The 17,214-nt window shown below is 43.0% G+C and overlaps 1 protein-coding gene across 4 annotated transcripts in view; it reads left to right on the top strand.

Annotated features, from left to right (window-relative positions):
• Positions 1–9,016, top strand: part of ABCC12 (ATP binding cassette subfamily C member 12) — a 63,223-nt gene extending 54,207 nt beyond the window's left edge. For all 4 annotated transcript variants that reach the window (XM_055332437.1, XM_055332433.1, XM_055332436.1 and 1 more), the window contains 6 exons: positions 3,879–4,068; positions 4,521–4,680; positions 5,694–5,772; positions 6,799–6,912; positions 8,654–8,818; positions 8,924–9,016. In XM_055332437.1, coding sequence (XP_055188412.1) covers positions 3,879–4,068; positions 4,521–4,680; positions 5,694–5,772; positions 6,799–6,912; positions 8,654–8,818; positions 8,924–9,016 — 801 coding nt within the window. The remainder of the gene's footprint in view (positions 1–3,878; positions 4,069–4,520; positions 4,681–5,693; positions 5,773–6,798; positions 6,913–8,653; positions 8,819–8,923) is intronic.
• The last annotated feature ends 8,198 nt before the right edge of the window (positions 9,017–17,214 follow it).

Genomic DNA, 17,214 nt, shown 5'->3' with positions numbered 1-17,214 from the left:
TTTTTTATAAATTTATGTATTATTGGTGTTCAATTTGCCAACCTATAGAATAACATCCAGTGCTCATCCGATCAAGTGCCCCCCTCAGTGCCTGTCACCAAGTCCCCCCCATCCCCTGCCCACCTCCCCTTCCACCACCCATAGTTCATTTCCCAGAGTTAGGAGTCTCTCATGTTCTGTCTCCCTTTCTGATATTTCCCACTCATCTTTTCTCCTTTCCCCTTTATTCCCTGTCACTATTTTTTATATTCCCCAAATGAATGAGAACATATAATGTTGGTCCTTCTCCGACTGACTTACTTCACTCAGCATAATACCCTCCAGTTCCATCCACGTTGAAGCAAATGGTGGGTATTTGTCGTTTCTAATGGCTGAGGAATATTCCATTGTATACATAGACCACATCTTCTTTATCCATTCATCTTTCGATGGACACCGAGGCTCCTTCCACAGTTTGGCTCTTGTGGACATTGCTGCTAGAAACATCAGGGTGCAGGTGTCCCGGCGTTTCATTGCATCTGTATCTTTGGGGTAAATCCCCAGCAGTGCAATTGCTGGGTCGTAGGGCAGGTCTATTTTTAACTCTTTGAGGAACCTCCACACAGTTTTCCAGAGTGGCTGCACCAGTTCACATTCCCACCAACAGTGCAGGAGGGTTCCCCTTTCTCCACATCCTCTCCAACATTTGTGGTTTCCTGCCCATTCTCCCTGGTGTGAGGTGGTGTCTCATTGTGGTTTTGATTTGTATTTCCCTGATGGCAAGTGATGCAGAGCACTTTCTCATGTGCTTGTTGGCCATGTCTATATGTCTTCCTCTGTGAGATTTCTGTTCATGTTTTTTTCCCATTTCATGATTGGATTGTTTGTTTCTTTGGTGTTGAGTTTATTTTTTTTTTTTTAGGTGTTGAGTTTAATAAGTTCTTTATAGATCTTGGATACTAGCCCTTTATCTGATACGTCATTTGCAAATATCTTCTCCCATCCTGTAGGTTGTCTTTGAGTTTTGTTGACTGTATCTTTTGCTGTGCAAAAGCCTCTATCTTGATGAAGTCCCAATAGTTCCATTTTTGCTTTTGTTTCTCTTGCCTTCATGGATGTATCTTGCAAGAAGTTACTGTGGGCAAGTTCAAAAAGGGTGTTGCCTGTATTGTCCTCTAGGATTTTGATGGAATCTTGTCTCACATTTAGATCTTTCATCCATTTTGAGTTTATCTTTGTGTATGGTGAAAGAGAGTGGTCTAGTTTCATTCTTCTGCATGTGGATGTCCAATTTTCCCAGCACCATTTATTGAAGAGACTGTCTTTCTTCCAGTGGATCGTCTTTCCTCCTTTGTCGAATATTAGTTGACCATAAAGTTCAGGGTCCACTTCTGGATTCTCTATTCTGTTCCGTTGATCTATGTGTCTGTTTTTGTGCCAGTACCACACTGTCTTGATGACCACAGCTTTGTAGTACAACCTGAAATCTGGCATTGTGATGCCCCCAGATATGGTTTTCTTTTTCAATATTCCCCTGGCTATTCGGGGTCTTTTCTGATTCCACACAAATCTTAAAATAATTTGTTTCAACTCTCTGAAGAAAGTCCATGGTATTTTGATAGGGATTGCATTAAACGTGTAAATTGCTCTGGGTAACATTGACATTTTCACAATATTAATTCTTCCAATCCATGAGTATGGAATATTTTTCCATCTCTTTGCCTCTTCCTCAATTTCTTTCAGAAGTGTTCTGTAGTTTTTAGGGTATAGATCCTTTACCTCTTTGGTTAGGTTTATTACTAGGTATCTTATTCTTTTTGTGTGCAATTGTAAATGAGATTGACTCCTTAATTTCTCTTTCTTCAGTCTCATTGTTAGTGTATAGAAATGCCACTGACTTCTGGGCATTGATTTTGTATCCTGAGTGGCTAACTTTCGTTTCTAAAAATTAAAATTTGGGAAACCTGGGTGGCTCAGAGGTTAAGTGTCTGGCTTCGGCTCAGGGCATGATCATGGGGTCTGGGATGGAGTTCTGCATCAGGGTTCCTGTGGGGAGCCTGCTTCTCCCTCTGCCTGTGTCTCTCATGAATAAATAAATATTTTTTAAATATTTAAAAAATTAATATTTGATTGTCTAAAATTGTAAATTGGAGAAAAAACAATAGTTGAACCCTTCTCTAAAATCTTTTTTTTTAAGATTTATTTATTTATTTTAGAAAGAAAGAGAGCATGGGACAGGGGCAGTAGAGAGAGAAGAAGAGAAAGAATCTCAAGCAGACTCCCCGCTGAGCAAGAAGCCCTATGCAAGGCTCAATGATCTTACAATCCTGAGGTCATGACCCGAGCTGAAACTAAGAGTTGGACGCTCAAGAATTAGACGCTCAATCAACTCTACTAGTCAGATGCCCCAGATGCCCCTTCTTTAAAAGCTTTTATGTTCATCTTATAAATCTTGCTATTCTTTGAAAAGAAGTCTAGACAAGTTAAGCAATCACTTTTAAGGGCCTCTGAGTAGCATTTGGCCCCATTTACAAATTTAATTAAACTCTTTAAAACATTTTAAACTGTAATTTAAAATTTAGTGCATTTCCTTGAATACTATAAGTATCTTGATTATCTGATTTAACAAATAAACCTTCCAGAGATTATATAAATCTAATAAGTTACACTGATAAATATAGCAAGCTTTATATTTGCATAACCATCCCAATGCTGTAGATGAACAGTAAACTTTTAACTTAAAATCATGTTTAAATAAATTATTGAATTATACATTTAAATTAGAATCACAGGCCCTTATGTTACTAATATTATTATACTTAAAACACCAGATATGCAGATTCCTTAAACTGAAAATACTACTCTTACAATTTAGCTTCTCTTATATATATATGTGGGGCTTGAGCTCACAGCCCTGAGATCATGACCTGAGCTGAAATCAAGAGTCAGACACTTAATAGACTGAGCCACCCAGGTGCCTCATACTTCTCTGAAATATTTTTGTTATGAATTTTTGATTTCCTGGAGGTTAAAAATATTCACTGTCTAGGAATACGATTATTTTCTCAGCTAATGTTGGTTGCTTATCACAGATTTGGGCTGGTCAGCCACCCTACAAGGCACATGCGGGCCTTCTCATCACCAACAGAGACTCATCACTTTCAGAGGAGGTGTTGGTTTTATAACACAGCCAAGTTTCTCTACTCCTTACTTAGACTTTGCATGTCTTGAATCCTTGGGAAACTAAAATGTCTTTTTCATGTAACTTTAAAGACCTCTGAACTTGACATTCTGCCTTCTTGCCCTCTTCCTACTTCTAACACCATGATGACTCCTGCAGATATTGAAATCATATCTGATCAAATTCTGCAAATCTCAAGATTTGGTCTGGATTTTTCACACAGCTTCAAGGTCACACTCCTTACATTTGCCCAGGCCCACAATTCCCAGTAGGAACTGTCCCTTATAGTTATCCATCTCTCTATTCACTAAGCTCCAGCTACATGACTTTTCTTTCTATTCCTCAAAGTGACCAAGGCCTCAGGGCCTTTGCACTAGCTGTCCACTCTTCCAATCCTTTCAGCTTCTAGGTCTCCGCTTGTATGCCATATCCTCATAGATGCCTTCTTCAACCCTTAAGTTACTTTTACTCTGCCTACCCATTTCCACCACACACATTCTATATTCCTTTACAATACTCTGTTTTATTGACTTCATTTCTGATTTAATTTCTTGTTTATCACCTGAATTCCCCACTGGAATGTAAGTTCTTGACTGAATTTATTGGTCTAGCTCACACAATGAACACCAGTACCTAGAATTGTGGGAATGAATGATTGAATTGAATGAATGGAAAAGAGAATGGTTATTAACCTGTCATTGGTCATTCTGCTTTCCAGACCTGTGTTCCTGAATGCAGTCACCCCCTCAAAGTGGAGACTTGTCCCCACGACTGGCCCAGCTGTGGGAAGATAACATTCAAAGACTATCAGATGAGATACAGAGACAACACTCCCCTTGTCCTTGACGGGCTGAATTTAGTCATTCAAAGTGGGCAGACAGTTGGGATCGTTGGAAGAACAGGTTCTGGTGAGGACCAGCTCTGACTGTGCTTCTTTCACGTTGTTTTCTTTGCATTTCCACCGGGTGTGCTTAAGCCACAGCAGAGGGCGGCATCTCTGTGTGGTGGATTGGCTGTTTTTTTCCTCCTCAAATCTCTTTACTGTAAATTAGGATTTCAGGTTGAATGGGTGTGTGGAGTTGGAAACAAACACACATTGGTTTTTGAATTAATTAAATGAGAATCATTCTGGTGAAACGAGGCCCAGAGAATGAGTCATGTGTTAACAGCCTCTGCAGGGATGGGCAGGTTAACTGTGTCAGGGCAGCAGATTGCCCCCACAGAGTGAGGCCTTCCTGTCTGCCCTGTCATCTGCACAGAGCCATTTCACTGCATTACAAATTCCCTTGATTAAATACTTGGATATGATAGAAGTGGAAACTGATGTTTGATTTGCTGTTCTTGCTTTTATTGTTCCCAGGAAAGTCATCATTGGGAATGGCCTTATTTCGTCTGGTGGAGCCAGCCGGCGGTACAATCTTCATTGATGATGTGGATATCTGCACTCTTGGTTTAGAAGACCTCAGAACCAAGCTGACTGTGATCCCCCAGGATCCTGTCCTGTTTGTAGGTACAGTAAGGTAGCTGTTTTTGATCGTCGTGCATTCCTATTTTTTGGATAGTAAAAATCAGATCAGCCAGGAGTTTTGTGAAGTGTCCACAGTGGGAATGAGGGAAGCAGCATCCTGATGTGCTCATGAGCACTGCTAGTACCTGTTCCCTGAGTGAAGCCTTGGGAGGAGCTAAGGACTAGGGCCCCAAACATTTCCTGTATCTTGGGAGCTACATCACCAATAAGTGAGATGTTTACATGTAGGGAGAACAGATATCCCAGTTGGTCCTGGAAAGCCCCAGTTTATGCCTGTGTCTCAGCATCCTATCATATTCAGCAACGGTCACTCTCAAAAGTACCCAGTTTGTAAAATAAAGTAAGTGGTTACCTGTGTATGTAGCCATCCACGGGGAAGCGCATCATTCCCACTGAGGAGTGAACAGAGGTTGTTCAAGTACAAGAGCAGTAGGGTTGCAACTTCTACAGGGCTCAAGATCTGCTGTCAAGGAAGGAGAAAACCAGTTTCTCATTTAATCCAGTGCAACAGCTGCTTCTCTGATGAGAGGGGTATTTCTCCCATTGAGCACCAGATCAAGTAGTGGGCTGTGTACTAGACTCATACCCTGCAAATGGGGTACCCACTCTGTACAAAGGCCTGGGAGTTGCAGCTATATCTCTTGTTTCTGAAGGCAGAGCAAATGCAGTGGCAGAGTGAGTCCCACCACCACCTCCGCCTCCACCAAGAATTCGCAGAGGGTCAGACGCTTTCTGCCACACATAGCCACTGTGAGGACCAAATGGGTCTTCCTGAGTTCCTTGCTCAGTGCTATCTCTCCCACCTTGGTGGTTTCTGCCCCATCAGAGAGCTGGGTGTTCCTGTTTCCTTGGCCTGAGGTTGGTTTTCCTGGGCTAGGCACTGCTTTTGGAGGTGCAGGGGTCATCACAAACCACCTCCTGCTCTCTTCCACATGCTGCAGAAAACATGCGCCCCTCATCTGCCTTCCTCAGAAATCCAGCTCCCTGTTCTTTCCTTTATTGCAGATACAACCTGGATCCCTTTGAGAGCCACTCAGATGAGATGCTCTGGCAGGTTCTGGAGAGGACATTCATGAGAGACACAGTAGGTCTCTGGGGCTGTCCAGGATGAGTCTGTTTCTCAGCACCAGGGACCCAATACCTGGCTCAGGTTTGAATTGGACAAGCACTGGGCCAGCATTTGGTCAGGCTTATTTGTTGGCATCACGTATTTCAGTAGAATGTGATCCCTATTTACTCTTGTGGTTAAAAGCAACCACAGGTAATATGTATTAGGCCTCTGTAATGGTCCAGTCAAGAGCTCTGCGTGTATTATCTCACTTGGTCCTGTCCTGACTGCAGCTCCCTGAGGTTGGGACTTCTGCTCCAACTTAGAGGTGCAGAAATGAAGACTCAGGGAAAAAAAAAAAAAAAAACATGTGTAGGCTAGTAAGTAGCAGAATGGAGACTTGAACTCAAGTGCATCTGACTCTAGAGCAGATGGGCCATCTCACTGCTCTGCCAATGGTCCCCTTTGCTTATGGGAACAGAGAAGCCACAGGATGGTGAGGGGGCATGACATGCTCTAGGAATGGCAAATTTCTGTGAGATGGGGTCCTGTCTTATAAGAGCTGTAGCTGGGGTCAGCAGGTGAGCACGGCCACCTCTACAGCACGAGGGGATTTTTTCCCACCAAGACTTGGTATGAAGGGGAGCATGTCCCAATGCCAATATGACTGCATAAATCAGACACTGTCTTACCTTTCTCTGATGACTAGAAAACTCTCCAATCCCATGTCTATTTTGTCCATGGACGTAAAGACCCTGGAAGCCATTTACACTTCGTTTGTGTTTCTCTAGAGCCATATGTGCACCATTTGTCCTCTTTTGGCAAGGTGTCTATGAGGCTCTATGAATCACACTGTGATTTTAAATTATTAATGTCCGCCTACTCCCTGGTCTTTCCCTGGTGCCTGTTTGCGATGTTGAAATGATTGTTGTTTTGTACTTTCTTTTCCTCAGTAAAATAAAGCCAGCTGATGAATGCATGAGAAGAGGGCAATCAATATAGACGATGCAGGACAATTTTATAGATCATCAGCATAAATGTGGCATTTTCTGTGTTTTATAGATAATGAAACTCCCGGAAAAATTACAGGCAGAAGTCACAGAAAATGGAGAAAACTTCTCAGTAGGGGAACGTCAGCTGCTTTGTATGGCCCGAGCGCTTCTCCGTAATTCAAAAGTAAGGAAACAGCACGGAAAATGGATTGGTCAAATTTTGGATATTTCCCGCAGCGCCACTCAATCCAGGAGGTAGAGCCACGTGTTTGTCTTTCAGCAAAGAGAGAACAATTGAGCCATTTAAAAACCGATCACTTTCTTTTAAGACAAAGTTGTAAGGGGTAAAAATTGAAAAATAACAGCCATTTATAGCAATAGCACCTGCCTCCCCTGGGCCTCCCCCTGGGAAGCTGTGCTTAGGTATTCTCTCTGTCCTGAGTAGTTTGAGTATAAGAAATCTGCCTCTCGACTTTTTTTGACTTGTCCTTCAACAGTTCTGAGGCCTGATAAACAGTACCCAGGATGTTAAAGAAGACCTTCAGAATGCTAAGATTTGAGAATTGTAAAATTTATTATCCTCATTTTTCTTAGGGACTTAGTCATCCTCGGTTACTGATCAAAGAAGGTATTGCTGTTACTTTAGAAATCCCATTCTTAGGATGCCTGGGTGGCTCAGTGGTTGAGCATCTGACTTCAGCTCAGGGCATGATCCCGGGGTCCTGGGATCGAGTCCCGCATCAGGCTCCCCGCAGGCTTCACCTCCTGCCTGTGTCTCTGCCTCTCTCTGTGTGTTTCTCATGAATAAATAAATAAAATCTTAAAAAAAAAAAAAAGAAATCTCATTCTCTGAGCCCTGATCAAAGTGTAACCCACCGTGTGTATTGTGTAGACCTACTAATGGCATGAGAGAGAGCCAGCACCAGCATGCATTCTGTGCTGGCTGAGGCACTATACACTGCTAAGTGGTTTGTGTGCTGTCTTTGCATTTCATGGTCATAAGAAGGTATAACCCACTTTTACAGATGAGGACATGGAATCTCGGGGAAGTTAATTTAACCAAGGTCAAGCAGAGTTAGAGCTGAGCTCAAGCCCTCTGACTTGCAAACTAGCACCGTGGTAGGTAGAATCATGCTCTCCCCTGCTGAAGATGTCCATGTCCTGATAGCCAGAACCTGTGAATACACCACCTTACCTGAGAGAAGGAGGCTTTGTGGGTGTGATTAAGTCAAGGATTTTGAGCTAGGGAGGTTTTCCTGGGTTACCTGGGTGGGCCTAGTATAATCAGGGAGGTCTGTATAAGAGGGAGGCAGGAGAGTCAGAAGAAGAGATGTGACCAATGGAAGTAGCATAGCATGAGCCAAGGAACACAGCCCCAAGCAGCTAGAACAGGCAAGGGAACAGCTCCCCCCTAGAATGTAGCCTTGGCAATACCCTGACTTTAGGACTCTTGACTTCCAGCACTGCAAGACACTAAATTAGTTGTTTCTAAGCCTCTAAGTTTGTGCTGATTTGTTGTAGCAGCTATAGGAAACAAATATAAATTATTATAGTTCATGCTGACTCATGTTAGCATGGTAGATAAAGCGTCTTCCCAGCTTGTAAGATTAGAATAAACCACTTAAAAAGAGAAGTAAAAAATATATCACTTTATTCTTTTGGCCAGTCCTTCCAAAGATAATGGAGGTGCTATGAATTGACTTTTATTTTGCTGTTATTTTTCTAACCTCTAGAGATGGACACTTAGCTCATGACTTTTCAACACTTCTCCTCCTCCTCCTTCCTCTTCCTCCTCCTCCTCCTCTCTCCTTCCTTCCTCCTCTCTTCTTCTTCTTCTTCTTCAAGTAAGTAGAGCTAAGACTGTGAGTTTCCCTCAGGTGCAGTTTTTGCTTAGTGTGACTTTTACAATGTACCTTCCTCAACAGATCATTCTCCTTGATGAAGCCACTGCCTCCATGGACTCCAAGACCGATACCCTCATTCAGAGCACCATCAAAGATGCCTTCAAAGGCTGCACGGTGTTGACTATTGCCCACCGCCTCAACACGGTTCTCAACTGCGACCTCGTCCTGGTCATGGAAAATGGGAAGGTGCTGGAAGTTGTTGGTATAACCTCCCCCAAAGGCTTCAATGCTTTGGACTCTAAGTGAGTGGGTATTTTCTGCCAATTTCAGGTCTTTTTCTCTGACTTTCAGGTGGTCGAGTTTGACAAGCCTGAAGTCCTTGCTGAGAAGCCAGATTCTGCATTTGCAATGTTACTAGCAGCAGAAAACAAAGTCCGACTGTAAAGATCCCTGAGGGGGCCACATCCACTGATTTTAGAGGAGGAGAAGGATGCTTCAGATGAGTTGGATGAGCCTGCCAGAGAAGGGCCTGCCATTTGCAGGCAGCCCTTCCACCCCGACACAGAGGTTGCTTTCCAGCCTCGCCCAACTTATGCCTCCAGACCTCACCTGGCAGGCTTGGGATTGGTTCTGGGTGGTAAACTGAGGCAGAAAAAGCTAATGAATTAAAAAACTGACCCTCACCTCCTAAAACCCTAAGGGCCCCATCAATGTGTCCCCATCAATACTACTGCAGTGCCTGAGAATGGAAACATTGTAATTCTCAGTTACATCTGATCAAACATAATGTGAAAATACCCAAGTATGAAATTTATAAAAGGTTTCCTGCCTTGTTATCAGAAGGGAAAAGAGCAGAATTTCCTTCCTGTTGAGGTCCTATTCACATCTATTTTGAGTGTGTGACAAGCAGTAACTACATAGATCTGTAGCATGAAAGATTGATTACAGTGTTTGGTGAAAAAGTTTATTTAAAAAATCATATTATATGTTCCATTTGATATATTAGAATAACAAGGACAACACAAGGTTGGCATTTCTCTATAAATGACATTTTTATATCCTCTATTTTGGTCATTAAAATGCAGTAGGAAATTAAACTATCCTGAAATGTTGCCTTGCAATTATTTTACTGAAGCTCTTCCACTTTCTTTACTATTTCCTTTCACAGACCCTCGTTGCTTTCCACATTGACTCAGTAATAAACCCCCACAGCATCTCCCAAATAAAAGTTTTTTTTCAAACTTAAGGTTTGCTATGTCAGAGGCAGGAAAAGTATGTTTCTAGTAGCCTAGGAATGAAAGCTGTTGATTCATGGTAATATTTGAAAGAAAAGGAAAGGAAAGGAAAAGGGAAAAGAAAGAAAGAAAAGAAAAGAAAAGAAAAAAAGAAAGAAAAGAAAAGAAAAAGAAAGAAAGAAAAGAAAAGAAAAGAAAAGAAAAGAAAAGAAAAGAAAAGAAAAGAAAAGAAAAGAAAATATCCAAAGCACTCTTATGCAGTGTGTGCCAAGGGCACACCCATGGTCTGACTCTTTTTCTCCCCTTATGTTTGAAGTCTCCAGTGATGTTTTGGTGAGGTTCTCTGGACTTACCTCGCAGCCCCCAGGCTGAGCTCTACATTTGGCACAGGGCAGCAATGGCCAGCAAAGCTTCTACTTGTGTCTCCTATCCACCTCCCCTTCTTAGTCTTGGTCACATACTTCTCCCCATCCTTTCAAACTCACACACAAATGAGTGGCATGAGAGTGTGAGGTTATAACCTAAATACAGATACACAGGAAGGAGGAACAGAGGTATTATTTGAACCCTAACCAGGCTGACCCCAGGATCCCTGCTCCTAACCCCTTTGCAACAGCTTCTCATGCCCCTTCCCTTCCGCCTGTAGCAGGGACAGCAATGATTGTCAGCATTGAACACTGTGGAGAGTGACTTCTGGAAGGATGGCTGTTGTTTTCATGTGTAATGACATGAAACAGTCTTAGTGAGCCCCCCACACCTTACTGTCACTGAACTGTCCCCAGAGAGAAACTTTGCTAAATAATAGTAACCAATATTTAACCAGTAGTCCTCAAAACACAGGCTTAGTTAGTCCTCACCATATCCCTGGGAGGTAGGTACTAGTGTTATATTACTGATGAAGAAACTGAGGCTCAGAGAGTAACCTGACCAATGTCACAAGTCTGCCTGTCTCAACACAGGCAGGCTAAAAAAAAAAAAAAAAAAAAAAAAAAACACAGGCAGGCTGACTCTAAAAGGTGTGTTCTTCAGTCCATTTAATACTGCTAGGAACCTGAGTCTTGTAAAACCTGTGCATTGGTCAGTATGGACTCAAATAGTTGGTAACAAGCAGCCCAGATTTCAGTGGTGTCTTTTCTATTTGTGTAACATGTCCATAATAGGTCAGCTGTGCCTATGCTTTTTATCCTCTTCACTCTGTGGCCCAGGCTGGCAGAGCAGCCTCTGCCTAGCACATGACCAGTCTTGTGGCAAAGGACAGACAGACATGACAATCAGAAGTGACACGTGCCATTTCTCCCCTGTTACACAGGCAAAGCAACCCACATGGCCATTCCTGACTTCAGTAGTAAAGGGGGTGCATACTCTGGGGAGGGGTACCACAGCATATGGTGAAATTTATCCCCAGAGGTAGTTGTATAATCTACCTCTTGGGACGGGCAGCAGATACTTTGAATAATACTACAACATCTCACAGACTGAATTTGGGTCTGGTTTTGCCACCGAGTAGCTGTGTGATCTGGAGAAATTAGCTTGCCCTCTCTGAGCTTCCATTCCCTCATCTGTAAAATTTGGGGTTTGGACTGAATGCTAAGGTTCTTCCCAGTCCTGACTTTTGGCGATAGGAGGAAAAAAAATGAGAAGGAGTGGAATTTTTCAAAGAGTGGAATTTAGACTTTTTAGGGGAATTACAATGAACCCTAACTGTAATTCAACATTTTTGGTAAAGGCTATATTTGTAAAGTAAGTCGAACAAAGTTTAACCAAGTTCTGAGTCTTCCTTAGTGCCTCCTTTGATGCTTTTTGCACATAAGAGCTTCTTTGAAATTTTATTCTCATTTTATTTTGGTGGCCCAGTTTTATTCTGCTCTGTTCATCTCCCTACCTATTGAGTGATCTATGAATTAAAACCTCTTGAATATCCTTTCTTAGGATAGCTAGCAGAGAAAAGCAGAGAAAAAAAAACACTTATAAATATTATTATTATATAAATTAAATAAATTGCCTGTGACATGTTTCCCAGTTAGTTGTGGCCTGAAGCTGATTGTGAAATGCTTGACCTGGAACAAGGGTAGGTAAACCATAGCCTGTAGGTCAAATCCAGCCTGCCACTTGTCTTTATATATAAATAAAGTTTTATTGGAACACAGCCATTCTCATTTGTTAATGCATCACCTATGGCTGCTTTCACATTCCAATGGCAGAGCTGAGTTTTTGCAGCCAAATGCATGTCTTCTAAACCAAAAAGATTTACTAACCTAGCTCTTTACAGGAAATTTTGATCACTCCTGGTTTAGGTATTTGTATGTGATTAACAATTTAGATCAATGAGATGTGAGAGGGGAGTCAGCTGGGGATTGGGGGGGGCAGGTTCTGGAAAGCATTTTCTTCCATTGCCTGGTATATATGTCATGTCTGAAGCTATGGCAGCTCTCTTATGACCACAGAGGAAGTGGAGAGACGGACGGAGCATAGGTCTATGTTTGCAACATCGATCTACTGGCTTATCAACTCTGCTCTCGCTCCACCTCTTCTTGTGCCAGAAAATATATTTTCCTTATTGCTCAAGCCAGCTTAAGTTGGTTTGCTGTTACTTGCAACCCAAAGCATCATTAACAATTCAGAGGACAATGATGTCTTCTTTCCTGGGACACTGATGATTCTGACCCAAGGGAAGGAGAATCTGGGTCCCTGCCTTGGGAATCACACCTGTCTTCCTTGCCTTAGATGTGGCCCAAAGGAGCATTAGGTCATATCTAAGCAAGAAGGAGTTTCCAATTCACATCTCCCCCTGAAAATTCACACCGTTTATGAATATTTTCCTCAACTTTCCTCCCTGCTGCTTAAGATCAGAAGGACTCAGAAAGAACTCACAGAGTTTGTTCTTGCTATTTGAGTGAACAGATCTGAAATTGGCCCAGAATTGTTGGTAAAAATGTGAAATATTCTCTGCTAAGAGTTGGAATCGCTTTGGCCAGAACAGCATGATTTAAAATGAATTGAAAAGCGCAGGAGGTCAGTTTGGGGTCAAATGGACGATCAAAGAAATCACTTTTCTTTTGGCCCTGTGTAGAAGGTCACCTCTGGGTGAGGCTAAATCCGGCATTAAAGCCTTCAAATAAATGCTGATTTCCATAGAGGAGGTCTGCCTGACTTCACAATGTGCATGTTCATAGCTCTTGCTGAAAAGGTTTCCCCCTGGTGGGACCAGCATTAAAGGGCCAGGCTGAGTCTGTTTTTAGGGTTTCAGTGAGAAGCATGGCAGCATGATCTGTACCCTTAGCTCCAGGAGCCCCTGCAGCTCTGGGCCTCCTTCACCTGGCAAAAAACTACACCCAAAGGAACTAAATTTGGTTTTACATTTCTTTAAAACACATTGTTTTATTATGTCAAAATACATGTAAAATTTACCATTTTAACTATTTTCAAGTGTAGGACTCAGTGGCATGAAGTATACTTACATTGTTTGCAGCCGGCAACATCAGCCATCTCCAGAACTTTTTTTTTTTTTTAATTTTTATTTATTTATGATAGTCACACAGAGAGAGAGGAGGCAGAGACACAGGCAGAGGGAGAAGCAGGCTCCATGCACCGGGAGCCCGATGTGGGACTCGATCCCGGGTCTCCAGGATCGCGCCCTGGGCCAAAGGCAGGCGCCAAACCGCTGCGCCACCCAGGGATCCCACCAGAACTTTTTCATCTCGCTAAACTGAAACTCTTCCCATTGAAACATGACTTCCCAGTCCACCCTCCCCCAGCTCTCTCATAACCAGCATTTTACCTTCTGTCTCTGTGAATTTAACTAATCTAGGTGCATCAGAGATGCGGAATCATATAGTGTTTGTTTTTTTGTGACTGGACAGTCTTTTAGCACAATGTCCTCAAGGCATGTGTCAGACATTCATTCCCTTTTAAGGCCATTCTAGTAAGTGTGAAGTGGTATCTCTTTGTGGTTTTGATTTGTCCCTAATGTTTAGTGATGCAGAACATCTTTTCATGTGCTTATTGGACTTGCATTTCTTTAAAGACAATTTGCATAGAATGTAAAAATCTTAACAGAAGAGACAGTGTTCTATCATTTGCAAAGTTCCTTCTATAATACAGCATCTGGAGTAGATAGTCTGTGTCAGAATATGGACAGGAATTTAGAGAATATAATTATTAACTATGGGCTAAGCACCTGATGTACATCATATCATTAAGTCCTTCAAACAGCTTACAAGGTAGACATGGTTCTTCCTGTTTGCTTGGGGAAATCATGCAACCTGCCCAAGGTTACCCAGATGGTAGATAGGGGAAAGCCCAGAGCCTAATCTCTCAGCCCAGTCCCTTCACTTCACAGATTAGAGAACTGAGGCCTACAAAGCTCCAAACTGGTCTAATGTCACCCGGAGAATAGCGGGGGAGGATTAGTACCCTGAATTCCAACTTAGTGCTATGCCCACGATTCTGCATTGATTGATGCACAGACTGCTCTCAAAAAGGCCAATGGTAGCCCAGTTCTGTGACCCAAGTCATAAAAGAAATAGAAAACAATAGGTCTTTCCTCCTATTGGAGGATCATGGTATTACTAGAGAGATGACTTAAAAGTGCCAAATACCATAAAATGCTGGAGGACAGAATGTAAGGTTAGATGTGAGCTCATTCATTCATTCACTCATTCATTTACCCGATTCTTCACTCTCTATATCCATCCTTTCATTTAAAAAAGGGAGAGGTGGGACACCTAGGTGCCGTCAGCCCAGGGCGTGATCCTGGAGTCCCGGGATCAAGTCCCAGGTGGGCTTCTTGCATGGAGCCTACTTCTCCCTCTGCCTGTGTCTCTGCCTCTCTCTCTCTTTCTGTTCTCTCATGAATAAATAAATAAAATCTTAAAAAAATAAATAAAAAAGGGAGAGGTGAATGATGGTTGGCAGAGATGAAGATGATTCTGGAAATTACCAATGACCTTTGTAGGACAAGCAGGGGCCAGGAATCTGATGGGGACTGGACAGGGTGTTCCTGGTTGGGGAAATCATCCAGAGACCTGAAGATAAGGTTTAGTTTGGTTGAGGGAGACAGCAAGCAACTGTCTAACTAGGGCTGACAACTGTTTGGAAAATTGTCAGGTACTTCACTGTCTGCATCTCCAAACACAGTTGGAGACCACCAATGGTTTGGATACAATTGGTGATGGGAGAACAGTTTGTTGTAGAAACAATTAGGGCAGCGCTGGGAAGAACCCATTAGCAATCACAGGAGTCTAGCCAAGGAAAAGCAGGGCTTACGACAATCCCACTGCAGCAGAGCCAACAAGCTATGGGGGACAGAAACTGGTTGGTTCTGACACATCACTCTGTTCCCCAGGGCAGGAGGGGTGTCCTGAGGAGAAAGTGCCAGTGCGGCACACGAGGGTCACATTTGCCAGTCTGTAACATGTACCCTGCCCCCACCAGCAGGAAGCTCTCTCCCAGGCATGCTGTAGAAGAGACAGGAAAGCCAAGTTCCTTCTGCTGCATCCGTTTCAATTGTGTGTCTCTTTGCTCCTGCAATTGGTAAATCAGAGATCATCTGCATAGCAGGATCATTTAGGAAATGATGAGGCCACTCTGTGCAGAGAGGACATTTGGCTTGGCAACCAAAGGAGTTCTTTGGGAAGTGATCATAATGGCACTACCACACTAATCAAATTCCTCAGTTTTCTCTGACGAGGGGATTTTAGAGCCAAGTGTCCTCACTCTAAGCAAAGACAACATGTTAACATCTGAATTGACAAACTGAGGACAGGGACACATGGTGTAGAGAAACAAGCCTAATGACAACACTAGGAAGTGTTGTCAGTACTCTGCCCAGGTCTCTGCTGTTGCTTGTTTGAGCGTGCTTTTCGTCTATACTTTTCTTCCTAGGACTGCCTTGGGCTACTGGAGCCAGTCATGAGGAAAAACAGAAAAACCTAGAAGCAAACCCATCATTTCAAGTCTCCAGCACCTTTTGGGAGACCACCACTCACTCTATTCTTAGCCCAGGATCTAGGCAGTTCATGCTGACCCCAACAATTACTTCTATGGGTGATGCTGGGACCCAGGTTAGGCTTATATGAGTCAAATTGCCATGGTGCTCTGAGAGGTTTGGGATGGGGACATGACCCAAGTTGGGCCAGTCAAGTTCCCTTAGAACTAAGAGAAAAATGAGAATTTTTCCTTCTTGGATGGTGAGGTCCACAGACCTTTTTTAGCTTCAAGCTTCCAGATGCCATTTATGATATTGCAAGGAGAGTGTCTGGCTGAGAGTGAACACAGAAGAAAGCAGAGCTCAGACATGGAGAAGATGTTACTGTGGGCCTTGGGCATTCCTCATCTGCTGTGAGGTAGCACAGTCCATATTGTGGACTTGCTGTAATGGCCTGCCTGGGGGGCTGACTTCTGATAGCCCCAGAGCTTCCTAACACTCTGAGGACCCAAATGCCCCCACTGTGTCAGAGCCATGCTGTGTTGTTTCCTAAATGGAAAGAAGGCCCTCACCAGATACCCCCACTACCCACCCCCCCAGTGCATGGGGCAAGGCTAGGAGCTAGATGCTCTTCCAGACCTAGGCCTCTCTTGCATACACCTTGCAGATCAGTCCCTGAATCATGGTCTCAGCACAGGGAGGTCTCTCTGCCACACTATCCTATAAGCATCTTGAAGCATATAAATAATGATACTTATTTAGTGCTTTCCATGTGCCAGACACTGTTTCATGAGTTTTGCCTGACAACCTCATTTACTTCTCACAAGAGCTCGATGAGCACATGTGGTTGTTATCCACATTTTACTGTTACTTGCCCAAGGATCTCTCATTTTTAAAGTACCATTAAGTTTTTAAAATGATTTCACATCTTTAATCTACTTTATTAACACAACAGTTTCCTGAATTGGGATTATTATCCCTCATTTAGAATTTCTTTAAAAAGCCTAAGAAGTTGAGATAATTGCCAATGGTCAAACTATGACTGTAAGTCAGCATTCATTCACAAAACCACAGAAGCTCAGAGTGGGCAGGGACTACTAAAGACACCCAATTCAGACTGCTTATCTAACTGGAGGGGAGACAGAGGCTCAAAGGAGAGAGAGGTTTGCCTAAACACAAGCTGGGGTCTGGGGTCTTAATCTCCCAGTTCTTGTATGGTACCCTGCTGCTTGGAGAATGTGCGATTCTCTGTGTTTTTGTCTCTGCATTTCTCTCTGTCTCTCTCTGTCTCTTTCTCTCTCTCACACACACACATACACACACATGCACACATACGCATAATGCACCTACCCACCTATCAGAAACTACTCCTCTCCACCCTCACCCCCCATGTCCCTACTCAGAATGGCCACCCTCTAAATTCAGAAGGACCAGAGGGTCTGTGTTAGTCCTGGTCCCTCTGAAGAGCTAGACACTTTTTA

This window comes from Nyctereutes procyonoides, unplaced genomic scaffold (genome assembly GCF_905146905.1).
Source record: "Nyctereutes procyonoides isolate TBG_1078 unplaced genomic scaffold, NYPRO_anot_genome, whole genome shotgun sequence".
Classification (NCBI taxonomy): domain Eukaryota; kingdom Metazoa; phylum Chordata; class Mammalia; order Carnivora; family Canidae; genus Nyctereutes; species Nyctereutes procyonoides.
The sequence above is the reverse complement of the archived record's forward strand: the minus strand, read 5'-3'. Positions and strand labels throughout refer to the sequence as shown.